The sequence below is a fragment of the Typopeltis vanoorti genome, chromosome 11 (assembly GCF_054136105.1).
Source record: "Typopeltis vanoorti isolate ZY-2024b chromosome 11, IOZ_Tvanoo_1.0, whole genome shotgun sequence".
NCBI classification, from domain to species: Eukaryota; Metazoa; Arthropoda; class Arachnida; order Uropygi; family Thelyphonidae; genus Typopeltis; species Typopeltis vanoorti.
Genome location: NC_143559.1, coordinates 61,512,265 through 61,539,825, shown reverse-complemented (window position 1 = coordinate 61,539,825; position 27,561 = coordinate 61,512,265). Strand labels below are relative to the sequence as shown.

The following is a 27,561-nucleotide window of genomic DNA, read 5'->3' as shown; positions in this document are numbered from 1 at the left end:
ACCCTGGAAAAAGAGGAAAACAATAACCTCCCCTTCCTAGACACACTAATCACCCGCCAACCTGATGGAACCTTGGTTTTCTCAGTTTATAGAAAACCCACCCATTCAGGCAGATACATTCACCAACAATCCCCCCCCCCTCACAACAATATGGAGTTATTAAAACATTATTCAACAGGGCAAAAATAATCTGTTCTAATGATCAAGCCCTAACCATTGAACTAAATCACATCCGTGACACTTTCTCAACCAACGGCTACCCCCTCCAAAAAATCCAAAAAATACTTAACCCAGTTATCCACAACCCACCACCCCCTCCCCTTCACAATAAAGATTACTCTAAATCCATCACCATTCTCTACATCCGAGGCACCTCGGAAAAAATCAATAAAATCTTAAAAAAACATGACTTGACCACTTGTTACAGACCACATAGAAAACTGGCATCCCTTATCCGCTCCACCAAAGACCAACCACTTCCCCTAGACCTACCTGGGGTATACCAGGTCCCTTGCAGCTGTAAATAAACTGTCCTACTTTGGCCAAACAGGCAGGACAGCAAATATCAGAATATCAGAACACAAGGATTACATCCGATTTCACCAGTACAGCCACTCTGGGCTTGCAGACCACGCTCTGGATACTCGCCACAGAATAAGATGGAAGAAAGCCACAGTAATACACCACAGCAAGTTCAAGTATGAAAGACTATTCATGGAATCAGCCTTGGCCCTTAGGAACATGCCAAACCTCAACAAATTTGGATGCATGAGACTGCCCCAAATTTGGGAAACGTTTATCAGAAGAACTTCAGCCCAAAGGCCAAGAACTACCGATATAGCCCGCCAGGGGGCACCATCATTACTTTAGGAAAACGCTAGCTTCCTAGCTTTAGTCTCATTTGCTGTTATTAGTACTTGTGTGCACGTGTCTTTTTAGTAAGTTCCCAAGAAGATGGCAACGTGACGTTCGCCGAAATATCGGAAAGTATAAATTAAAGTTTATTTAATCTATATTTCTAGTATACGCTGTCAATTCCTTAAATATTAGTTATCATGTTTAACCAGCGTATAAGCCTCTCAACAAGTGTAATCAGTATTATTAAGTAGTATATTATTTAAGTTACAAGTGAATTACGAATAACTGTGTATGCTATCAGAAATTGCAGATTTTTATAGGTAGAAAGATATTAATTTTTGATAACTTTATCACTGATATTTTGAATGGCATAATAACTTGGTTCTGTTACCAGTCGCATTATGTATTTTTCAAAGACTGTTTCAGGCTTTTCTTTTATGCAAAACCTCACTTATTTTTGGTTTAGGGAACTGTCTGATGTCTATCCTTTGATTGGCATGAATCATCTTAAAAGAGTAAGAAGTTCAAATAACCCAGGTACACTTCTAGAATATATATCGTACTTTGCTTCTTAAAGTATTTTGGAAGTTAAATAGAATTGCATGAGATTACTTTAACGATTCTGACAATCTTTCATTTTAATTTATAGAATAAGAAAGATAGCTATAGATTTTATTGGTGACATCAATGACAGTGAACTTATCTTTATGTGCATGCTTTTTAATGATGGTCCTATCTGATCAAAAAATTATTTTTTTTTGAGAGCGTAACTTGCTAATATTTCACCAATATTCTAACCAGCATTACAGAGGCCAAATTATAACTGTGGTAAGTAGAGAACACTCAAATCCAATAGTTGAAGAAATAATTCAATCAAGAAAGGTACCCTCTCAGGACCAGATAATGATAAAAGTTAATTTGGTTATATTTGGTCTCAGAATAACTATTTCCAGTTTTTTGTTCCCCATAACAGACAAAACAGCCTCATATGCATGCACACACACACACACACACACACACACACACACACACACACATGGAGACATAACACACTCCTAAAGGATTAACCAACCTATTCCATAGGATTTCAGTTTTGAATGCCTGCACAGTGAAGTGCAGGTCTGTGCGAGAGTGTCAATCAGGATAGGACACTAATTATCCAAATTGTGAGATTGCCCTCCTTGGGGACTTCATTGTCCATAACACAAACTGACTCCCCTATCCCAACTTCACAGATCCAGCTGGAAGCTGAATCATTTGCCATCAGTCATGACAAATAGTCAATCTACAAATGTAGATTGACTATCTACAAATATAGATTGACTATGCAAATATAGTTGGTAGATTGACTATTTGTCAATCCTAACACATAGTCAATCTACCAACCAGAATACCACACAATTCTCATCATTCTTCTAACACTGTGGATCTTTACTTAACTAGCTCTCCCTGCAAATACACTGTAGATATCTACTCTCCCCTTCACAGTTCAGACCACAATCTTATTCAGGTCTTTTAAGAAAACTTATGAACAGAATATGTAGAAAATGCATAGTTTCCAAAAGAAGAAGGAAAATATGATGAAGCAAGTTACAATGCATATTGCTGGAATGGTTTTGACAGGTGGCATTTGTAGTGCTCTGAATGCATTTGGAAGTACAAAATGAAATTATTATTATGTTACTACACTTCGCAACCATATGCCTGGAAAAGGAGTGTCCTAGGTTCAATTCCTGTCAATGACGTGAGGAGCTGAAGGATCTTCCTCAGCCATAGCCAAGTTAGCCGGTCTTGGGCCGTAGGGTTTTTTCCTTCAGTTTATCCTGGGGTTATCATCCCGCAAAGCAGGCAAACTGGCCTTGAGAACTCAACACTACAGACATAGGACGTAGGGTTGACCACCTTATCCTGTGAACGGTCCGATGATTAATAAACCCTCGACACTGTAAGGTAAAAGAGGGAAATGAAGATGAGATGTTACAACTCCAGGTAGTCCAAAAACTCATTGAGGTGGGGGGGGGACACTTACTCTACAACACTGTCTACCAACTACACCAATGCCATCTACTGTCTGCTATCACCACTAGTATTTTTAAGAGACAGTCACAAATATCTATGCCCGCAGCCTTTTTTCTGGAGAGCAGATATGCTAACCACTTGGCCAACCAGGCCAGAAATCGTCTCCTGTTTTCTTTAAAGCTGGCTCTAAGAATGAACTGCATTGGGTTAATTGATGTGACACACATCTCAGTAGGATAAAGTTTTAGAGTAAACTTTTGTTAAAGCTTAAGACAGGAATAGAATATCTGAATAAAACATTTCCATTTTGCAGTTATAGTTTAAGCAAACTAGTTTAATAACTGAAAAATTAATTGAATTGAACTATACTGTAAATAGTGTCCATCAGACATTCAACTAGTAACAGAATATTTTTTGAACTAATTAATGCAAACAGTCATGAAATTTTAGTGAGCTACTGAGCAAGTAACCCTGTCTGCTGCATTGTATGTGCATTCATTATTTATTCATTAAAATATGATAACATAATATTATTACATAAACAGTTGTTGGTAGCTGATTGTTTGAAAAAAAAAAAAAGTAGTGGTAGTGAATTAGTGAATGTGATTTACTATTATATAAGGAAGACTTTTGGTGTCATGAACTGCATATTTCATATTTTGATGATGTGTACAAAAGACTGTGGCTTGGAGTTTACAAGATTCATTCAATACAGAAGTTAAGAGAGAAAAAAAAAGAGAAAATTACAATAACTATTATTATTATTATTGTTCCAGGAAACTCCAAGGAGTCGACAGACTCATCGAGGGAGGCCCTAACATGTCTGGAACAACTATTCAACATTCACACAGTATCTATCATATCTTGCCTTGAACTCATTCACGGTCATAGCACCCACAACAGACTCTGGAAGCTTACTCCACTCATTCACCACTCTCCAAGTAAAAAACCTAGCTCTAACAGCCTTGTCAACCATGCTCTTGCCCAGCTTCCATGCATGGCCCCTAGTCCTCCCACCACCAGTCATATTTTCAAAAATATCTTCTGGATCAATCTTATAAAAACCCTTCAGTAATTTGAATATCTCAATCATATCACCCCTCCTTCGCCTATCGTCCAATTTCTGCAACCCACAAATCTTCAACCTATTCTCATAAGGTTCATTCCACAGACCTGCTATCATCTTGGTCACTTGTCTCTGGACCCTCTCCACTTCCTCCCCATCACGAAGAAACCCTGGTGCCCATAACTGGGCACAGAAGTCCAGATGGGGTCTTATCAAGGCTCGATAGAGAGGAACAACAACTTGTTTGTCTCTGCATGTTGAAGTATTTTTCATAAGCCAAGTGATTTGGTGAGCTGTTTTAGTCACTTTTGCAATGTGCCCCCTAAACTTCAACTCCCTATCCACCAGCACTCCCAAATCCCTGGCCTCTTCAATCTCCTGGAGTACGGTTCCACCAATGCGATATACTGCTGCTATTCTTTTCACCCCAAAGTGCATAACCTTACACTTTGCCACATTAAACTGACATCCATTTTTCCTAGCCCAGTTCTCCAAACTATCCAAATCATCCTGTAAAATTTTGATATCCTGTGCACTCACAATTGCTCTACCCAACTTTGCATCATCATCAAACAAGTGAACATTTCCTCTCAAATCATTTCCAATATCATTGATGAACAAATTGAAAAGCAGTGGTCCAAGAACAGAGCCCTGCAGCACTCCACTGGTCACAAGACGTCTTTTTGACTCCACTCCTGAATAAACCACTCTCTGGTATCTCTCCTTCAACCACCCTCCTATCCATCTTACCAACCCTATATCTATCCCCATCTGCTCCAGTTTACTGATTAGGGTTCCATGTAGTATCCTGTCAAAGGCCTTGGCAAAGTCCAGTAGTATCACTGTAAACCCATTACCCCTATCCAGTTCAGCCGTCCCTGTGTTATAAAACGTGAGCAAGTTACTGAGGCATGATCTACCCTTCACAAAACCATGTTGTCCCCCATACAATATCCCATTTTCATCTATCCAATCCTGTATTCTTTTCTTGAGTAATTTCTCTAAGACCTTGACAATGATTCCTGATATGCTAATCGGTCGGTAATTTACAACAGCAGTCTTGGAACCTCTTTTATGCAGTGGAACTATTTTCCCCTCCTGCCACCCGCTCGGGACTAACCCAGACCCGAGACTCAAATTAAACAAATTATGGCACCTGTATTATGAAGGAAAATGGCGGCCAATAATGATGGTTCGCCATCTTTATCAAAGAACGGTAGTATAAAAGAAATGAGTCAGTGTACTAGCTGTGAAATGTACGCTTTGCGGAGTGTGGTCGGAGTGTGGATAGATGATAATAAAGGAGTGAATGTGTGTAGAAAATGTAGGGAGAATGATGAATTGAAGTGTATTTCGGATCGTGAGTGTGATATTTTTGTCAAACTTCAGAATGAAGAAAATAGCGATATGACAAGAAACGGCAAGATTGTACATGAGGATTATGAGAGTGTGAATGTAGAAAGTGTGAATGATAGTATTAATGGTTTCTCAGAGAATAAAAAAGATGAGATAGATGCATTGAGTGAGATCGCGTTGTTGAATGGTGCGATAGAAAGGGCAAAACAGCAGCTAGAGTGCATGAACAAAAGTCGACTGAATGAACCAACCAATAATAAAAAGTATGACAGGAAAAATAGGCGTATGAATGTGAACATGAACAAAATGAAGGATAGAGTGCTGTATGGAGACTCGTTAGTACGAGGTGTGTTAGTAGAGGATTTGACAAAATCGTACCAACCTGGTGCGACCATAAAGGATGTAACTGAGTCTATTAGAGAGCAAAAGGAAAGGGTGAAAGAAATGATTGTTGTGGCAGGTACGAATGATTTGAAAGGAGATAAAATGGAAATGATAGAAGACCTGAATGAATTGTTTGAGGTAGCAAAAGAAAAGAGTGAGAGAGTTAGAATGATTAGTCTTTTGCCACGGTATGACAGTGAAATGTTTAAAAGGAGGGCCATAATTGCGAATGACTTTATGCATGGGTTATGTATGACGAGTGGTGTGGAATTTGTGGACGTGTGGAGTGAGTTTGGGCGAAAGGATCTATATAAGATGGATGGCTTGCATTTGAATGGTTCTGGTCATTTGAACTAGAACACGTTTGCACTAGAAATGTTTTCACAAATGGATATAATGCATTTCTTGACCATATTGCCATCTGTTTTCATATTTCTGGTAAGTTACACTGACAGTTTCTACATTTTGGGAAGTGAGAATCGCCCATCTTGTAACGAAACAGGAGCACAAGTACAAAATCGATCATCTGTGTCTGTTCTTCGTAGAAGCTACAACAACAGGGACAGTGTCTACTTGAACATGCCACAAAATAATCAATCCCCCAAGACTACAGTCACTTTCATAGACATTCTGTTTCTGCATTGTCTTTTCTCTGTGTATTTTAACAGATAGCATTTTCCTGAACTGGCCACCAATATTTATTTAATACTTTTAAGACTGTAAAAGATGAGAAGCTGCTGGTCACTTTTTTTTTTCTTTACGTGCTTCTCACTCACCAACAAAAGGTTATCATATAGTAGTACATTAATACTGTTTGTGGGTTAAGGATTTTTTCCATTTTTATTAATTATATATATATTTTTGAATTTTTATTTTTTTATATGATCTGGAAATCTCTTCAAGCCCTCAGTTCTCCAATAAGGTGAGATGGTGGTCTCACACTGGGTGATGAAATTTATCTCATCAATGAATCATAGGAAAAGATTGCTATAACACCAGAATTGGAAAAGTCATTTTGCTTTTCCCTCTAAATCTTCTGTCCTCCATAAGACCTGTGGTTTGTGGGCTTAATAACTTTGCTACTAGAATTGCTTAATATAACCGTTTCATTTAATATAATGTAATGAAAGTGAATCTTACCATATTGAAACTGAGGATGAACAACAGTAGTTTGCACCAAACGAATTACATGATCTGTTGAGAGATTTAGGATTGTACACAAGTCCTTGTGTACAATCCTAAATACAATCCTTGAGGCACAAAGCTAAGAAACTGCTTGCTTCAGTAACTTCATTTTCTTGTTATGAAAACCCAAGGAGAGAATGAATTTATACCACACTTTTCACATGAAGGCTCATTAATGTATTTCAGTGCTATCTCTCGTCTCAGAATCAGTTTGGGTATAGGAGTATATAACCCAAGTATGTATACAACTGGTCACTCACTCACACACACATATGCATGCACGCATGATGTTTTCTTTGTGAACAACAATGGTGGCTGCTGCACAAAGATAAAAAAGATGGACAGAAATCTTCATTCTGGGCCCAAAAAATATTATTTGTAATAGTTTAATAGATCCAAATAGTTCTCTTATCAACACTTCATTTAAAATTATGTTTAATGAAGCAGTTTTTTAGGGTATTGGATGCGAATTGTGAATGTTAGTGTTTTTTTCTATAAATTTTCAAACCTTGCAAGTTCAAAGGTAGTTTTAACAGTGTAATTTCAAAAAGTCATTGGGAATTCATTTGTTGCACTATAATTATAACATTCTGAGAATGTTAGTGCAGTGAGTAGAGTGAATCAGGATGATGGCAGAACACTATTGATGTTTAAACAGTGAAATTATAGTACTTCATTTAAAGACAGAAATGCAAGATTTTCTTCAAAGAAGATAGAGTTCCTCATAAATATTTATGTAAGCATTCTCTTTTTGATTTCAGTCATGTTATTCTTAATTTTATGAAATAATGTGCCTATTTGATCATTAGGTTAAAATAAATTTGAGGACTTGGTATCCCTTTTTTTTGTAAAAAAAAAAAATCCTTATGACCTTAAAAAATAATTTTTGATCATCATAGCAAACTTGGGCAGAATGAAAACCCCATTCATTTACAGTTTGCATGTCTGTGTATTAAAAAGTTACTATTAACTATAATAGCTGGTGAAACATGTATCTTTTCACATGGGTGCCTAAAAGCATGGTATCATTCTTTATATACCTACATTTTCTTCTCTAATCTGTTGTGATTGTTCATCATGAACCTTTAGCTTAATTTTTACTCTCTTTATGCAGCAGTGAGTGCACAAGAATGCAGATTTTAGTAAATTGCTAAGCTAAGCAATTTCATTTTTGTTTCAAGTCCAGACTACTGCAAAAGAATTGCTTCCAGAATTGCTATTTTATAACAAAATCCTAATAGGTGCATTATTGATTGGTATATAAAAAAAAATCAAACAGTTAAAGTATTACCATAACTATATAAAAATACTATCATTTATCCATGTTAACATCATTTATCCAGTTTACCATAATGGAAAAAAAAAAGTCTAAATGATAAACAGGAGATCTGGATCTGAAAGGAGGTATTATAATAGTCACTATTTTTCTTGGATTTAGGTAACAATTTATTATTTAATGATTTATTCTTGGTTGTTTCTATAACTTAGGGCGTCTGGAAATAATTCTGCGGAGGACTGTAGAAACTGAGGAATTCAAAGATATCCTGGCAACAAATTGGGAAAAGATTCAGTTATCTATTCAGAAAGTGCTTGATGGACGTGTTGCAAATGTTAAGGGTTTATCTGAATTTGCTGCTGTGTGTCTAGTTCCAAAAAATGCACCTTTAACTCGTCAGCAGTATGAAGCATCCCTTAAATTATGGCCAGTCCAGTTTCATGAAGATAAATAGTAAGCTTTTATATAATTGTTTCACATATAATCTGTGTATTGTTTTTCTTGTAGGTTTGCTTTGAAGAACTGAATCTCTCAAGTGGGTAGTTTCAATGTCAGTATTACATCTATGTGTTAAAGCATTTAATGGAAGTTTTTTCTAAAAAAGAAAATATATTACCATGTAATTAATTTTTTGTCACCTTATACCTCTAATTTTTTTTTAAAATAAAATCATTTATATAAGATATTTATAAATTTTGTATTTACAAATTTAATATCTTTTGAAGTTTTTTGTCACCATGCTTATTTTAATTTCAAATAATATGCCATCTCTCATGTTGTTTGAAATTCTTTCCATGTAGTATTGCCAAAGTATTGAAAAATGAACTCTTTACTGTGAAAGAGAAGCAGAAGATGCAGCATTACATGGCAGTTGCCATAGAAGCAGCCAAGCATAGCGTGGTAGGTTCAAATTCCTCATTTCCGTAAAATGATATCACAACATGCTAAGAGGTTTTTACAAATATGTTATAACCTCATGCACGTATATGCACATACAAGTATATTCCAAAAAGTTAATTGATACTTTTAAACTGATATTCATGAGGGAAGACTAACAGCTATCAAGCTTACAGTATTTTATGGAATCATTTTGAACTTTCAGAGGTATGCTTTCATTATTAACAATGACGAAGTCACTGATCTTCACATGACTGTGTTGATTAACAAAGATGATAGTCCAACTGAAACACATCTTAAGTTTTAGTAGTCAGCTCAGTCACAAGACCAGAATGAGTAGTGATTGAGTAAATAGTCCCCACGTGAACAAGCTGTGGATTTGAGTCCATCTCTGGCATAGATGCTTGTGAAAATCTTCTGGTTATTAAAAGTCAGGTTAAATAAACCAGGAACTGGTTTATTTAACCTGACCAATGCGCACACAAAAACTCCTTCCATTTCACATCAGGCTTTAAATATATACTATGCAATACTATATAATTTCTGCTTAGTGTTCTCAATGTGGCATTTTTTGCTTCCCTTCAGATTAATTAGATTAGAGGACATGGTTTTGGAAAAGTTTTAAATATAATGTGATTTCCAAATGATTTTTATACTTGTCTCAAACATGACAGTAGATCACAATAGCAAAATGCCAAATTAGCAGCTGTCTGCAGATGTGAAAGTAAATTGCAGCTATTTAAAGGATATTATTCAATCACTGCTGATTTGTTTCTCTGTAAGTGATTTCATCACAAAGGTTAGAATTCCTCCTTTCCAGGTGCAGTTCTGCATAAAGGCAGATTCTGTAAGTGTTAATTGTTAGTTCATTCTATGGTGTTGAGCCATTGTCATCACCAGATTTGTTAGTGTCTTGACTTGATTAATGATTTTCATATATAATTTTGAACTATTTCACTTGCTGCTTTACACACACAAACCTGTCATGAAATTAAGAGAATGACATTGTATTTTTGCTGGAATGGTTTCATTTTTAAATTGATATTACTCATTGAGAATTTAATGGACTCTGAAGCTGTTATGTAAATTCTAGCACAAAGTTTGAGCACAGTTGAGTAGTGGATACCATCATATTTGAAGCAGTTGTTGGTATCCAAGCTGTTAAGGATTTTTCTGATCTTTCTGTTGAAAGACCAGATTCATTCAGTCAGCTGTTCTTTGTATAATGGAATGATGGCAGTAGGTCACTTACTTTTGGTGATGTTACAGTGATACCATCTGAATATGTGTATGCTTGTGTGTGAAAGAGAAAGGGGTGGTGTGGAAAGCAGGAGTTGGCCCAGTGGGTCTTGGCAAGGGACCATAAGGGTTGACTGTTATTTTATGAGGAGACAAATTTTCTGTATTTAGCCTTTACAAAGGTAAGATTTGTTGATGGTGTGTTTAGTTTTTTTGTGATCTGTGGTCTAGTCTGAGTGCTAAGCTGCAATATTTATTTTCAAACCCGAGAAAGGCTGGGTAAAGAGTGTTTCATTAAAAAAAAATTCTGGACCATAACCTTACCAAGAGTATTGGCAAGGCTATAGTCTTATTTAACAAGAGGAGAATTGACAATTCACAGTAATCTAAGTGAAATATTATCTAGAAACCACTTTTGATATTCCAAAGTTTTTTTTTTTTGCTAACACATTTGTTGATAAATCTGGATAGTAGTCATGGATATGGGATGAAATAGGGAATGAAGATCTTCATTCTAGCAAGATTATTTCAGTTACTCGGTCAGAGCAGGTATTTAGATCAGGGAAGCATTAACAGAAACCATATCCTATGTGGCATCATTATCGTGCCAAAGGCATATATAAGACTGAGAATGGCTAGGTGAAGGATGTTTAAAAAAAAAAAAAAAAATTCATCAAGACACCACAACCCTTGCCAAGAGTGTTGGCAAGATTATGTTCTGATTTAACAAGCAGAGGGTTGACAGTTCATAATATATTTGACAAGAGAGCTCGTTGAAAAAAATGATTCAGGGTATTGGGGGAGGGGGGGGTTGCAGGAATCATTTGGCATTCTTGATAGACGAAAAAAGTAGATACTTTCTGTTGGATCATTACTGACATAAATATCTCTGCATTTCTTCTTGTTTGACCAATTTGAGAAGGGAAGATAGTATCATCCTTGTGATAGAAACAAGCTACATAAAAAAAAGTTTAGGTAATTGCAGACTACCTAAACTTTGTTGTTGATTTTAAAACCATACATAATTTTAAATATTAAATAAAACTACCATATTTTCTTGCTTCTATGCACTATTATCATCATCATCATCATTAGTGTTAGAACTCAATCATGGCTTCTTAGAAACCTGATACTGCTTATGATAGGGTGGTTATTCCTATCTGCATTATGTGTTATGGCTGTAAATTGCCCATGTTCTTCTGGCCAGTTTGCCTGTTTTGCAGGATGAGAAATCTCAGTTTTATCAGGGGGAAAATCCTGTTGCCTCTGTATGATGAAAGGTTTTGATAAGGGTTCATTGTGTTCTGGTTGGGATTCAAACCCAGGTCTTTTCAACCAAAGAGCTTCGTCTATACTGACTGAGCTATTGAGCCTTAATATTATTGCTGTTTTATTTATTTATTTATATTTTTTTATATTTTGTAAAGTTTTATGAGGGTTGGAGCACATCAACTGCTTGTGCTGTCAATAGTAAATATATTACTGAAAGCTACATATAAGAATAATAGAATTGTTGCCTCAGAGTAGTTTTAACTAAAAATTCTTTTCATGGCAGAAATAGAAATATTCCAAAATGGAAGAAGGCCATGATTTTATTTTTATACTGTACATGCATACCATCTGCTTGGCAACAAATTACATTCTTGTTTTCATCCTTATTTCATCCAAGCATATGCTAACAAATGTTTGTATATTAAATATCTGTATAGCTAAGCTACGTTTATATAGAAAGCAGTTGATTTCACAGAAAGTTGCTCTATATAAACCATAATGCACAGCATACTCCCTTTGTAGGCTCATGCCTTGCATTATGAGGGATAATTTTTTTTTATTATCTGACCCACACATGAAAGGTCATAAGATCTATAGCAGATCAGTGCTGTGTGTGGGCAAGGGGATAAGAAGAAAGGATGTGATTGGTATGTCATTGTGAGGGTATCACTTTCACTATATATGGAAAGGGGCAGGTAGCAGGAATTGAAACCCTTTGCTCTAGTGATCAAATATGGCCACTTCAGGCTTGCAATAAACAAAGTGGTGATATTTCACCAAGCAGTGAAAGACATTTACCACCTTGAGGTCTAGTTGGCATTTCTTCCAACTAAGGAAGGTAATTGCAGCAGCAGTGCTTGCAGGTTACCAGATCCCATTTGTGGAAACTGGCTATACAGAAAGTGGGGATGACTTGACTGTGAGAAGCTAATTGTACATCGACAGCCCTTTAGTATCCTCAGATATATGATGATTACTCATTACCCAAATCAGTTTTGACTTTTATTTAGGTTCCATCTCAGCAGGAGCTAGCAATAACTATCTTGATCACAGAAGTCATCTTTTTCCACTTTATATAGAAAAAATGTCTTCTGCCATTGAGATAGTTCTCATTATTTCTACAGCTCTAGTTCTATATCAGTATAGTTTTGAAGGTGGTTGGGGTGATAACTGCTCATAACAATGTACGGTATTATACACACCAGCATGATAAGAAGGGAGTGTGCAGTTTATTATGCAATATGGAGCAACTTGATTTGAAGCCAGCTATTATTCTCTGTATACAAGTAGCCAAATCATGAAGATATTTCATATAAAAACAAGAATATAATTTGTTGTCAAATACATAATATACTTTTCCTTCCAGAAGGGAAATAAAAAACCAAAAAAAAAAAAAAAAATCATGCCAGTATGCATACCATTTTTTCAGTAAATCAGGTGAAAGTACGGTCATCCCTCAACTTACGTCCGGGTTCCGTTCCATCCGGCAGGATGTAAGTCGAATCAGACATAAGTCAATAGATTAAATCAACAGAGTTATAGGGGTTAGGGACTTAACCATAATAAGTATACTGTCATTTTAATTTTTAAAATGACGGTATACTTATGATTTTATAATTTTTACTTATACTTTTAATTTTTATAATCGTTATTATAAAACTGTTACTGCCACTATAAAACAGGAGAATAATCGCCCAAATCTTTCTCCACAATCACATCTTTATTACCTTCCCTGTGTGAATGATCAGGCTGTGGGTCTTCTGGTGTAACCTTTGTTTTTTTGATGAAAATGTCTAATGTGCTTTGCTTATTCCTCTTCTTTTCATCATAAATTTGTTCATAGCAAGCAAACGCATCACGTACTTTCGTTTCTATTATTAAGTAGCGTTCAACATTGGGGGGTCCATGTCTTCATCCATTTTGAGAACATCGCTAACTGCAAAGAACGTTTCTGTAAGAAGACCCTTCACTGTAGATTGTTTAACTACCTCTTCCTTTTCTCATTTTTCCTCTTCTGCAACAGTTGTTCCTCCAGTTTGACCAATTCTTTGTTAGTCAACTCTTCAGGTGAACTTTCTGTGAGTTGAATTATGTCGTCATCATTCACTTTGAGATTCAGATTGTTTGCAAGGCCTGCTATTACAAACATTACATTCATTTCACTTCCAAAATCATGCACAAACCTTTTTAATGTTTTTTTTTTTCAATATGCCACTCATACATTGAGAGGTCACTTCATCCCAAGCCACAGCAATATTTTTAATAGAATGATAAATATTGAATATTTTCCAGAATTGCATGAGAGTCTGATCATTTCCTTCAGTAGCAGAAATGGCTTGTGAAAAAGTTTTCCTTAGATAAGCCTTAAACACTACAAGAACTCCCTGAGCCATCAGTTGAATCATTGAAGTATTGTTTGGAGGGAGAAACATGACCTTGAACTTGAAGATCACTGCTATAAGACAGATGACCCGGAGCATTATCTAGAATTAATAAAATTTTAAATTCTACATTTTCTTTCACACAATAGTTTTTTATTTCACTTGCATAGTGGTTGATTAAGGCATTCTCAAATAATTGCTCCAATAATGAACTGGGAGTATGCTTCGTAATGTTTTGAAGATTTGTGGATTCTCACTGTGCCATATCACAAATGGTTTCAGTTTATATCCAGCCACATTACCTGTAATAGAATCATAATATGGGCATTAAGAGCTTTGAATCTAGGTATAGATTTTAGCTTTTTTGTGAATGAATGTCTGCTCGGGCATTAAATATTTGCCGTGGCGAATAATTTTCCTCTGTAATAATTTTATCCAATTTTTCCACAAACTCCTTGACAGCCTTCTCGGCACTTGCAGATTCCCATACATTTTCACATTATGCAGCGCAAAATGCTGCTTGAATCTCATGAACCATCCGGAAGAAGCGTTGAATTCGTAGTCATAATCAGGTTATGCTTTCTCCTTCAACATGTTGAAGAGACTTATTGTTGATTTAATGGAATCAGATCCTCTCACAGCCTCTACGATTTTATCCTTATTTTTTAAAATGGTCATCACTGTAGAATGAGACCATCCGAAGTCATGTGCGATCTTATTGATGGTCTTACCAGCTTCATGTTGCTTTATAACTTGCAACTTCGTTTCAAGATCAATTGCTTGCCTCTTTTTCTGTGATTCTTCACTAGGTTTTTTTGATTGTGCATGTAGGGGCCATGTTGCACAAAACATTGCAAAATATTTAGCGATAAATACATAAATAACCTATTTCTCAAACACAACATCAACAGAGGAACTGTCGAAGACACGTGCTGACTGCCGAGGGAGGTTGCCACTGAAAGGCTGTTGCCACTGTGCATGTTTTACCTTATACTTGCTTGCATCTTCATCTGTAAATCGAGGGATGACTATTTTAATTTTTTTCTTTCTTCAAAATTGAGGCACATGGCTTGGGCATAGGTGTATGCTATGTATTACAGGCAACACACATTTGTTAAATGCTTCTAATATTTCATCGCAGTTACAGAGACATCATCAGGGAGTACAAGTCTTATATTGTACTCCCTGACATAACTGAGGTGAAATATTGGAAGAATTGAATATTATTTTTAATCCCTTCTGAGTGCTCTTTCACTTGACCAAACTTCTAACTTGGACTTCTTAATCTCTCGAGAACCAGTTTTTTGAGAAAAAGTTGACAAAGAAATACCTATTTTTATTTGTTTATTATTATGCCTCAATTATGCTTTTTTAGTAAAACAAATTCCTGTTCATAATTTTTTTAATCTATTTTTATAAATAGATTAAAAAATTATGAACAGGAATTTGTTTGAATAATTTTTTTTATAACAAATTTGTCCAAGTTATCTCAAGAGTACAAAAATAACTCATTGAGTAGAACAGTAAAATAAAATCCAGTTTATTTTTTATTGTAGAAGTGAAATTCCTTCATGACAAGAAAAACTTTTTTTCTTCTGCATCTTTTATTTTTGCACATAGTGTTGTCAGGTGGTTTTGTTTTCTGTGGCAGGAATAGTATTTGGAAAATGATGGGCAGTAAAACCTAAAAGAGAATTTGCAGATGACATTGGGCAGTAAACCTAAAAGAGAATTTGTAGATGACATTGTTATTATTGAAGAAGACAAAAAAGAACTACAAAAAACATTGAATCTGTTAAATAAGGAAGGGAAGATTTTGACTTGTTATGAACTTGGAAAAAATAAAGACTGATATTTGGTGAGAAGAACATGAAACAAAAGATACAAGTGAATGGAATTGATATAGAAAATGTAGAACAATTCACATTTTTGGGAAGTAAAAAGACATATGATTTGCACTGTAAAAAGAAATAAAGATCAGGATTGCAAAAGATTACAAATCTGAAAGCCATGGATAACATCTGGAAAAGTAAAGTGATCAGCCTGCAAACTAAAATAAGAGTACTGGAAACATACAGCTTTAGTGGTTTACTGTATGGATCTGAAACAGGTAATAAATAAGGAATTAAGAAAATGAATTTTGCCACTTGAAAGAACTTGTTATAGGAAGATTCTAAGAATAGATTGGGTATAGAAAATCACAAATGAGGAGCTCTATTGGAAGATACAACCAAAGCAGAATCTAATGCAGAAGATTATACAACGGAAGCTGCAATTATTTGGACACATCTGCAGAATGAGTGAGGACTGGAAGATAAAGACATTCATGTTTGGTATTATGGATGGTGTAAACTGAAGAGATAGACCATATAGAGAATGGATAGACAACATAAATGACTGGTGTGGAATGGGTTTACCGAAACTGCGACACTGTGCACCGAACAAGAAAAGGTGGAAGAAGATAGTGAAGGAGGCATTGGACACCAATAAGCAGTGAGGCCATGGTTCATAATGATGATGAACCTAAAAGGAGTTGGACTGGTTCCAGGATGACTACGAGTATTTTCAAATGATTTGAATTTTCCAATGAGGTCTGTTAGTTCTAATCTGAAATCAGGGGACTTCTTTGATTAACTTGATTGAGAGTATAGAATGTACAAATTCTATACAGCTACCTTCAAAAGATGGAAAAATGTTTTCTTGTAATATTTATTATTAAAATTTCTTGTTATAATCATCTGCAAAGTGGAGGATGAACAGCTTTGTTCTTAAGTTAACATTCCTTCATTTGAGATGAATGAACTATCGAAAGTAGTCACATTGGGTTTATCTTTCCAATTTATTTCATGTCACAAGAAAATAACGATAATCACCATTTCTCTCTACATGACAAAAGACATATATAGCTTCACACTCCTTTTCTGCCTACTCATCTGCCACACATCACACCAGCTACTCGCCACTCCAATAAAAATCTAAATTCCATCTTAAGCCACCCCTAAATGAATGAAGACACAAGCATTCATTTAAATTGTTAAAATTAGTTAAAAATACAAGACAAAATTATTTTTCAGTCTTGTGAGCATATCTGAATATGTTCAAGCATGTTTGTTAAGTGATTAAGACTATTTAGGAATCATTAAATATAAATTGTTTACTGGTAAAATTTCAGCTCAAAACTTATCCAAGGAAATTTCTACTAGTTTGTTATGAAACAAAATGTAGCAAAATGGAAACATTAATTTTTTTTTATTTATGAAAATTTTTTTAATTTGCAGTAAATATTAAATGTGTAACCTAATAATTAAAATATAAATGCTTTAATACCACTTGTTGAAACCAGAATTGAAATAATTAAATTTTTATGATATGTTGTCATGTATATAGTGGTTTCTCATTTATGAAGTACTAATATGTGCATCATTTTGCGATTGCGTGAATAATAACTTATTCTGGATGTGTATATAAATCTTTATATGCTGTCTTTCTATATTTATCAAAATTATTTTTATAGATTCCAGTAGGAGCTGTAATTGTTGATCCAAAATCAGATGAAATTATTGCAGTTGCTCATGACTTCAGAAATAAACATCCTCTTCAGCATGCTGTTATGGTAGCTGTTGATTTAGTAGCAATGAGTCAGGGTGGTGGAAAATGGAAAGTAAATGGTAAAGTTTTTCTAAATTTTTCTTTAATGATTTATTTTCTAGTCACCAATGAATATAATTTGTTGATTGGAATTATGAATAAGTAATGCTGTGAGACCAGAATATTCCAAGGTAGGTTCCAAAAGTTTCCAGCCTGACAATCAAAATTTGCACCAATTTCAAAACTCTGTGCATGATAGATAGCACCATCTATGGGGAGGTTAGTGTACTAGTTTCAACTCTTTACTTGCATCATTCAGTTGGAGGTGCTCATTTGACTAACACATGGCACGCTAGTGGCTGTAATGTTAAAAATTGAGTACTGCACTGTGATAAAGTATTTCACCAAAGAAAGGCGTTCTCCAAGTACTATCAAACAGCAATTGGATGGTGTTTATGTGGAAGCTTCTCCATATTCCACTGTGAAGGAATGGACTAAACAGTTTCGCCCAAGAAGAGAGAGCATCAAAGATGATCCTCGTGATGGTAGGCCTGTGTAAGTGATGACTAAGTAAAATGTCTCTCTTGTTGAGGAGGAATTGCTCAATGACAAACAGCTGAATATCAAAGAAATCTCAGCAAGGTTGGAGCTTTCTCTAAGAACCGTCTTTCGCATCATTCACAAGAAGCTTCACATGATGAAGGTCAGTGCAAGATGGGTGCACTGACTTCTCTCTTCAATTCAGAAATAGAATCGCGTGACCTGTTCCTGCAAGTTTTTAGAGCTTTGCCAATGGAATCAGAGAGAAGTGATAGAATCCATTGTCACTGGGGATTAAATCATGGTCCTTTATTATGATCCTCTTTCCAAAAGGGAATCCATGGAGTGGCACAAACCAGGCTAAGCACCACTGAAGAAAGCTAAGGTCACTCAATCTACCAAGAAGATCATGGCAACAATTTTTGGGATTGCCAAGGAATTCTCTTGATTGACTTCAAGGAAAGGAATACCACTGTGAATGCAGAATATTATGCTTCACTCCTGCACAAACTGCACATAAAAGAGAAGAGACAAGGAATGCTGAGTCATGGTGTTTGCCTGCTTCACGACAATGCTGCAGTTCATTCGGCTATTGTTGCAAAGGCTGCAGTGAAGGACTGTGGCTTGCAGGAGATTGAACACCTACTCTACAATCCAGATCTAGCACTCAGTGACTACTACCTCTTCTCAAAATTGAAGAAAGACCTTCGAGGAAGAAAATTTGCAGATTATGAGGTGAAAGATCAAGGGCATAGGAATGCTAATTCAAAGATGTGAAAAGTGTGTTGACGTAAAGGAAGATTATGTTGAAAAGTCACACAGCTGTTTTCTTTCTATCACCTCTAAAAGTTAGTCAAGCCAGAAACTTATGGAACCACCTTCGTATGTCTTCACTGCATGAATGCATTCTCAAGTTTTATTGAACGAAAAAAACCTGATTTTTTTTTTTTTTGAAAGGAAAAACTATCACCTCCATCTGAGGCCGGCTAACTTTCCTTCAATTGAAAAGCAAAAGTCTTATGAAGTTTTAGTATTCCTGAGAAGATATGAGCCTAGAGCTTTCAAATGAAAGGACAAATGTGCCATGCTTTACTATACTTTGAAAATACACAAAGTATAGTAAAGAAAGTTTTGTGTGTCACTTTGTCAGGTCTGTTTGTTAATGTGAAAGTTTGTTCAGAGCTTGTGCATTAATTTCGATGGCATATAAGAGGACAAAGGAATTTAGGATAAATTCTTATGATTTAATTATGTTTTTATGGACTGTCTAAAAAGAACAAGAGAAAAGATTCATGCTGCCTTGGATGTCGCCGGTCAGACAAGGTCCACATCTTCAATCGAGTATTTAGGATTTGATCAGAAAATCAGCTACTGAAAACAAAGACAAAGAAATCAAATGCAAGCCTATAAAGGATGGAATATCAATAGGCACATGGAATGTCCATACACTATGAGCAACTGGAAAATTGCGGTTGCTTCAAGAAGAAATGAAGAAATACAAATGCAATATCTTGGGTATTTCAGAAATGAGATGGACACACTGTCAGGAGAAACAGTGGTGGAAGAGTCTCTGGTCAGGAAACGAAAGTAAAGTAATGATGAAGCAGGCATAGGTTTCCTGCTAAGTAACAAGGCCTGTCAGGCAATGAAAGGATACAAACCAGTTAGTGAAAGGATAATGGTTGCAAGATTCAATGCCCAACCATTTAATATCATGACCATTCAAGTATATGCACCCACTGCAGGACTGCTATAATTTAATTTTTTATTAATGCAGAACTTTCTGATGGATGTTGAAGAATTAGTTATGAAAGTTTATTTCAGCCTTATGCAGTTTTTTTTTTTTTCTCCAGTAGAGATCAACAGAATATAGTAATTTTCAAGTTAGGATTGAGGCTTTGGGATACCAAAAATTATATATTTGTTTTGAAAATGAATCTTTCTTCTTTCTAAAGACAGAAGAATGATCCCCCCCCCAAAAAAATATCTTTGCAGATTTCTGAAACACATGCATCTGTAAAAGTCACACAGTAAATAATTTTAAAAAGATGCCTTTTTTTCCTTCTTCCCCCCAAATCACCCACATATGCAACTGACATTAATTGTGATGCATCCGTCATAAGTCACAGGGGTAACTACCATTATCCTGATGAAATAATAGCTCAGTTGATCAGCATTATAATAGCTAGTCAGTGAATGCAATCATGTTGCTTGCTCATTCAAATGGAAATAATATGCATTTTATATATTTATAGTATACAAATACAGAATCTGTGATTTAATTTAGTTTCTAAGAAATTAATACCAAGGAAATGACAATAGGTACAAAATATTTTTTAAAAAACTTAATTCAATTAGAAATTAATTTCAATCAAATGTAAAATCAAGATGCAAAAAATAGCTTGTGAAATTTTCTTGAGTGAGTGAATAATTCAGTCACTCATACTCTTACAAAGAGTTAGTCATTAAATATAATTGAGGTATTAAGTAAAGATTATCCTGAATTTTTATTTTTTTATTTTTATTTTTTTTATATCTGTGTTTCTGTGACACAGTGCTATATTTATCTTCCCTTTTCCACTAATTCTCCATGTTATGGTATTAAAATGCAAATATAAAAAAAAAAAATTAAATTAAATAAATAAAAATAATAATACATATATGGTAAATACCAGAGGCTAAGATTATTTCCAGCTTTCGATTTAGATAAATCTGTAATTTTCTAAATTTAATTCCTATTAAGTAATGAATATCACTTGAGCACCATATTGATTAAATTAAATTGAGATCTCAGCATTTCCAGTACATTCCATCATCATCAAATTCCTGACATGTATCCTCAAGGGGTGTACAGGATATTATGATAGTACTACATGAAGAACTTACATCATTACCAACTTCCTATTAACAAATGTCCTCCAAATCAATGTTATTTGTTCAAGACTTCAACATTATCAGATCTTATATTTCTGTCTTCTAAGGCAATTAATCCACCTATATCTTGGTCTTCCTCTGGGTAGTTTTCCTGTCAACCTGGCAGAGAATACTTGTTTTGCTAATCTTTCCTCTCCCATTCTATTTATGATCATATCACCTGAGATTAGCTCTGCTATTCCTGGATGCTAACAATGTCAAGTTCTTTCCTAATAGCCTCATTTTTAATATGATATTGCCATCGATGCCATCTGTTCATGCTCCTAATCTTTCTCAGGACGCTCATATCTGTGGTCTCTAGTCTTTGGTCAAGTGTTTTATTTCTAACCCAGCTCTTGGATCCACAACTTAAAATTGGTATGAATATTGTCTTGTATACAACTAATTTAGTGTTTTGACGAATTTCTCTCTTATTCCATATAAATTTATTCAGTTGAATTCCTACCATACCAGCTTGGTTGATTCTATTGTATATTTTCATATTTAATTTACCATTTCGCTACAGAATTGTCTGAGTAGCTGAAATGTTTTATTTGTTCTATGGGTTCTCCATTCACGATGCAGTTCATATTTTCAATGTTTCTGCCTATTTTCATTGTCGTTGTCTTGTTATTGCTGATTTTCATACCAAATTTATTACAACAGTTACCCAATTTAGTCAGGGAATCTCTTGCAGACTTGTATTGGATTTATTTAAATGTATACCATCATCTGCATAAAGTAAAGAGTTGAGTAAAAAAATTGGAGATGTTAATTGGAGATTAACATTTACAATTTTGATATCAGGTTTAGTACCACTTTCCTTCATAATGTGATTCATATGGATGATGAATAACAGAGGAGATAATATACATACTTGTCTGACACCAGATTTAACATTAAACCATCTTCCTGTACTTCCTTGAATGCTAATTGCTGACTTAAAATTCAAATAATGACTAAGTATTACTTGATATACTGCCCCATTGACACCATATAACTGTAGCATTTTGAATTTTTCTCTTGGCACCTTGTCATATGCCTTTTGCAGGTCTACAAAACTTAAATGCAGATCTTTGTTATATTCCCAAGATTTCTCAACTATTTGTCATAAAGTGAAAATCTGATCCTTGACAGCCTCTATTTGCCTGAAACCAGCTTGTTCTTCAACAAGCTTCCTTTCTACAATCCTTCTCAACTATTTCTCAAATATACTTGCATAATTCTTACCAGGAACATTCACTAGGGAAATGCCTCTGTATTTCACTACTGAGTTTCCTTACTTCATTTCATTTCAAATGGAAATAAAAAGTTTGTTTTATTTTCTTTTTTTATATATGGGTACTATGACAGCTCTGCTCCAATCATCTGGAATCCATCCCTCTGTCCAGACCTTCTGAACTATCCATTGCAGCCACTGGAAGACTTTTATACCTCCATACTTGAGAATTTCTGGTTCAATATCATCGACTCCTGCTGCCTTTTCACATTTCAGGCTTTTGATAGCTTTTCTACTTCAAGAATGGATATTTATTCTTGACTACATGCCTGGTCAGAGTTTTTTTATCATTGTGCTGCCATCATTGCTTGTTTCATCTAGCAATTTTTCAAAGTAATTACTCCATACTTCAAAGATATCTTTTTCTCCTGGTTTCATGTCACCTTTATCATCTCTAATTCCTCTTACAGCACTCTTTCTTCCATTTCTGAACTTTTTCGACAGCCTCCAGAATATTTTGTCACCTTGATATTTATTTTCTATGTTCTTACCAAAGTCTTCCAATGACTTTTGTTTAGCTAGTTTTACACAGTGTTTAGCTTTTTTACATTTGTCTCTCTATTCTCTAAGAGCACAGGCTGACTTATTTGCTAGGAACATTCGATATGCTTTCTTCTTTTCCTTCACTGCCTCTTTAACTTCCATGTCCACCATGGAGTTCTGATTTTTCTATCTTTGTAGACAACCTCACCACATGCCTCTCTGGCTGAATCAATCAGTGTTTTCTTCAGGTCTTGCCACTGAATCTGCAAGGTTCAGTTCCTGTTCTCAGACTCTTTAATTTTTTTTATTTTATTTATTTTTTTCGAATAGTGTTTGTGCATTTTAGTCTACAGTATACGTATGCACATATGAGAGTTGCTCGACTTTTATTCACTTAAAAACGTTTTTTACAGTTAAAGATACCAAGAAATTATATACTTAGTTTTATTCATTTTTCCCAAGGAAGCAAAACAGTGTTTTGCATCTGAAATATATTCACGTCTGAGCTACTTGTATATAGAGGCTAATGACTTAATATCACTTGACTTAGTATGTATTCCATTATGCAAAGTACACCCAGTTTTCGACATGTACGATGCTGTGCGTAATTGGAAGGGACACTACCCAGACTTGTTTCAACCTTTATTGAGGTCTCATCAGTGGGAACCAGACCCAGGAGAGAGAGAGATGTGCTCTCCTCAAGTACTCCCCTGATCATTGAGTCTCCATACATAATTTTCTCCTTCAATTGTTTTTCTTGTTTGTTCGATCAGTCTTTATTATACCTTTGAACCACCTGCTTCTTTCTCTTTTCAACCCTGCTAATCTCTTGCTGCTTCTGAAATTTTTCTGTCTCACGCTTTCTTATGATGGATAACATTTAAGATGTTATTTCTTAATGTCCATTTCATTCTCCTTTATTTCCACAGCTGCATGTTCAACATTAATAACATCATTTTCCATCTTACTGTCAGTATTTGCTGCATTCTCATTACCTATCACATACTCACTTTTGAAGCACTTAACGTATCTTTTGCCTTACGAGACATGCCTTTTTGTACCTAAAATTTATCTGAAAATTAGCATGCATCCTATAAGCTGAATGTCTTATAAACTGATGCATCTTATGGTGTATCTTATACATTGATGTGTTTTTTATGTATGCACAGTTATGGTGCATCATTGCTTGTCGGCAATGCATGAATAGTTGCAAGGTCATTAATGGTAATGAATACATTAATTTTTTTCATGTAGTACTATCATATCCTCTACACCCCTTGAGGGTACATGGCAGGAATTTGATGATGATGAATACATTTATGTTTAATTTTTTTTTATAACCCATAGATTCTACGAAGCACAGACATAGCTATATTATTGCGTTTAAGCATAGTGTGATTCAGTACACAAAAAAGTAGGGCAGCAGAGTTGTACTTTGTACCTCTGCCTACAGAAAAAACGGCATGAACTTGGAGGTAATAAGAGCAGCAATTAATAGAAGTAAATTCTGAAAAACTCAATCTCTGCAGAAAACTGGCAAAGTGGCCAGAAATTGAGAATGAATTATAAACTTGGATACTGGATCAAAGAAGATCGGGTTGCTGCATATTCTACAAAAATGATTATTCAATGAGCAAAATTATTGACAACAGAAAGAAATTATCGATTTTACAGGGTTGCCATCATGGTGCTTTAAATTTTTGAAGAGAAATGATTTATGCACGTATGCAAAAACAAAAATATCACAGCAAATGAATGGATAATACATCATCATCAAATTCCTGCCATGTACCCTCAAGGGGTGTACAGGATATGACAGTACTACATGAAAAAATTACATCATTACTAACTTCCTATCTACAATTTTCCTCCAAATCAGTCTGTTACTTGTCAAGACTCCAACATTATTAGATCTTATATTTCTATCGTCTAAGGCACTTTGTACCGTATCAGTCCACCTATATCTTGGTCTTCCTCTGGGTCGTTTTTCTGCCAACCTGGCAGAGAACACTTGTTTTGCTAATCTTTCCTCTCCCATTCTATTTAAGTGACCATACCATCTGAGATTAGCTCTGCTAATGCATTCCTGGATGCTGACAATGTCAAGTTCTTTCCTAATATCCTCATTTTTAATATGATATTGCCATTGATGCCATCTGTTCACGCCTCTAATCTTTCTCAGGACTCTCATATCTGCGGTCTCTAGTCTTTGGTCAAGTGTTTTACTTCTGACCCAACTCTCAGATCCATAAGTTAAAACTGGTTTGAACACAGTCTTGTATACAGCTAATTTAGTGTTCCGACTAATTTCTTTCTTATTCCATATGAATTTATTCAATTGACTTCCCACGATACCAGCTTTGCTGATTCTGTTGTCTATTTCTATATTTAGTTTACCATCTTCAGTAAAAATTGTGCCTAAGTAGCTGAAATGTTTTACTTGTTCCACAGGTTCTCCATTCACAACACAGTTGACATTTTCAATGATTCTGCCTATTTTCATTGTCTTTGTCTTTTTATTGCTGACCTTCATACCATATCTATTACAACAGGAATTGAATTTAGTCAGAGAATCTTGCAGACTTGTAGCGGATTTATTTATAAGTATAACATCATCCGCATAAAGCAAAGAGCTGACATTAACATCTCCAATTTTGATATCAGGTTTAATACCACATTCCTTCATAATGTAATCCATATAGATAATAAATAACAGAGGGGATAATGTACATCCTTGTCTCACACCAGATTTAACATTAAACCATCTTCCTGCACTTCCTTCAATTCTAACTGCTGACTCACAACTCAAATAAAGACTAAGTATTGCTTGATATAATGCCCCATTGACACCATATAACTGCAGCGTATTGAATAGCTTCTCTCTTGGCACCTTGTCATATGCCTTTTCCAAATCGACAAAACTTAAATACAGATCTTTGTTATATTCCCATGCTTTCTCGACTGTTTGTCGTAAAGTGAAGATCTGATCCTGACAGCCTCTATTTGGCCTGAATCCAGCTTGTTCTTCACCAAGCTTTTCTTCCACAATTCTTCTCAACCGTTTCTCAAGTATACTTGCATAGATCTTGCCAGGAACACTCAGTAGGGAAATACCTCTGTAATTCTCACATTCAGTTTTATTTCCCTTTTTATATATGGGTACTATGAGAGCTCTACTCCAATCATCGGGAATTCGTCTCTCTGTACAGGCTTTCTGAACTATGCAGTGCAGCCACTGTAAGACTCTTATACCACCATACTTAAGCATTTCTGGTTGAATATCATCTACTCCTGCTGCCTTTCCACATTTCACGCCTTTGATGGCTTTTTCTACTTCAAGTATGGATATGTATTCCTGACTGCATGCCTGGTCAGTGTTTTTTATCACTGCTTGTTTCATTTAGCAGTTTTTCAAAGTAATTACTCCATACGTCAAGGATATCTTTTTCTCCTGTTTTCATTTCACCTTTATCATCTCTAATTCCTTTTACTGCACTCTTTCCTCCATTCCTAAGCTTCTTCAACAACCTCCAGAATATTTTGCCACCTTCTTGATATTTATTTTCTATATTCTTGCCAAAGTCCTCCCATGACTTTTGTTTAGCTAGTTTTATACACTGTTTAGCTTTCTTACATTTGTCTCTGTATTCTGTAAGAGTAGAAGCTGACTTATTTGCCAGGAACTTTTGATATGCATTCTTCTTTTCTTTCACTGCCTCTTTAACTTCCTGTGTCCACCAGGGAGTTCTGATTTTTTTATCCTTGCACACAACCTCACCACATGCCTCTCTGGCAGAATCAATCAATGTTTTCTTCAGAGTTTGCCACTGAATCTCCAAGGTTTGATTCCTGTTCTCAAACTCTTTCATTTTCTTTTCAATAATATTTCTGTATTTTAGTCTACAGTTCACATCTGAGAGCTGCTCAACTTTTATTCGCTTTAAAACTTTCTTACATGTTATTCTTTTCAATATGAAATTCAATTTTATCCTGCTCAAGACTAAATAGTGATCACTTCCAATTTCAAATCCTCTGTACACTCTGGTGTCCTGCACCAGGGCGAAAACATCACTATCAACAATAACATAGTCAATGAGACTTTTCTTATTCCTAGCCTCTTCTCTCCATGTGAATTTGTGCACATTTTTATGTTGGAACATGGTGTTAGTAATAACCAGTCCATGTCCTGAGCAGAAATCCAACAGATATTTGCCATTATTATTAGCTTTGCTCTTTTCTCCAAATTTTCCCAAAATATTTTTGTATGTCTCACAATCATTTCCTACTCTACTATTTAGATCCCCAACAAGGACCAACTTTTCCTTTTTCATTGTGTCAGTTGCTTTTTCTAAAGCCTCAAAAAATTCCTCCACTTCTACCTTCTGTGGGACCATAGGCACAAATAAGTCTCATTGTCCAGTTCCCCATTCTCTTATTTGCCCACATTACTCTATTTGAGACTGACTGCCATTCAAGAAGATTAGCTTCGTATTTTGTGTTGAATACTATGGCTACTCCTTCTTTTCCTTGATTGTCATTGCCTGAATATAACATTTTGTATTTATTGCTCAGAAAGATCTCACCAGTTTTGGTCTTTTTTGTTTCAATCACCCCTATTATGTTGATCTGGTACTTATCTAATTCCTCAGCTAGCTCCATTTTAAACAACGGGGGCCTTGTTTAACCGGGCGACGCCCCAGCCGGCATGAAATTTTGTCATGTTGTACCATCATTTTTTATTTTGGTTTAACCAATAAGAATACAATTTGGTCGGCTAAATCCCAAATTGCTAGCCCATCCTCGTTCGTTCAGTATCAAAGTAGAT

At 35.2% G+C, this 27,561-nt stretch overlaps 1 protein-coding gene across 1 annotated transcript in view; it reads left to right on the top strand.

Annotated features, from left to right (window-relative positions):
• Positions 1 to 27,561, top strand: part of LOC150101654 (tRNA-specific adenosine-34 deaminase regulatory subunit adat3) — a 79,019-nt gene that overhangs the window by 39,088 nt on the left and 12,370 nt on the right. The window contains exons 3-5 of the mRNA XM_090399886.1: positions 8,357 to 8,597; positions 8,945 to 9,044; positions 17,448 to 17,601. Of these exons, the coding sequence (XP_090256012.1) occupies positions 8,357 to 8,597; positions 8,945 to 9,044; positions 17,448 to 17,601 (495 nt within the window). The remainder of the gene's footprint in view (positions 1 to 8,356; positions 8,598 to 8,944; positions 9,045 to 17,447; positions 17,602 to 27,561) is intronic.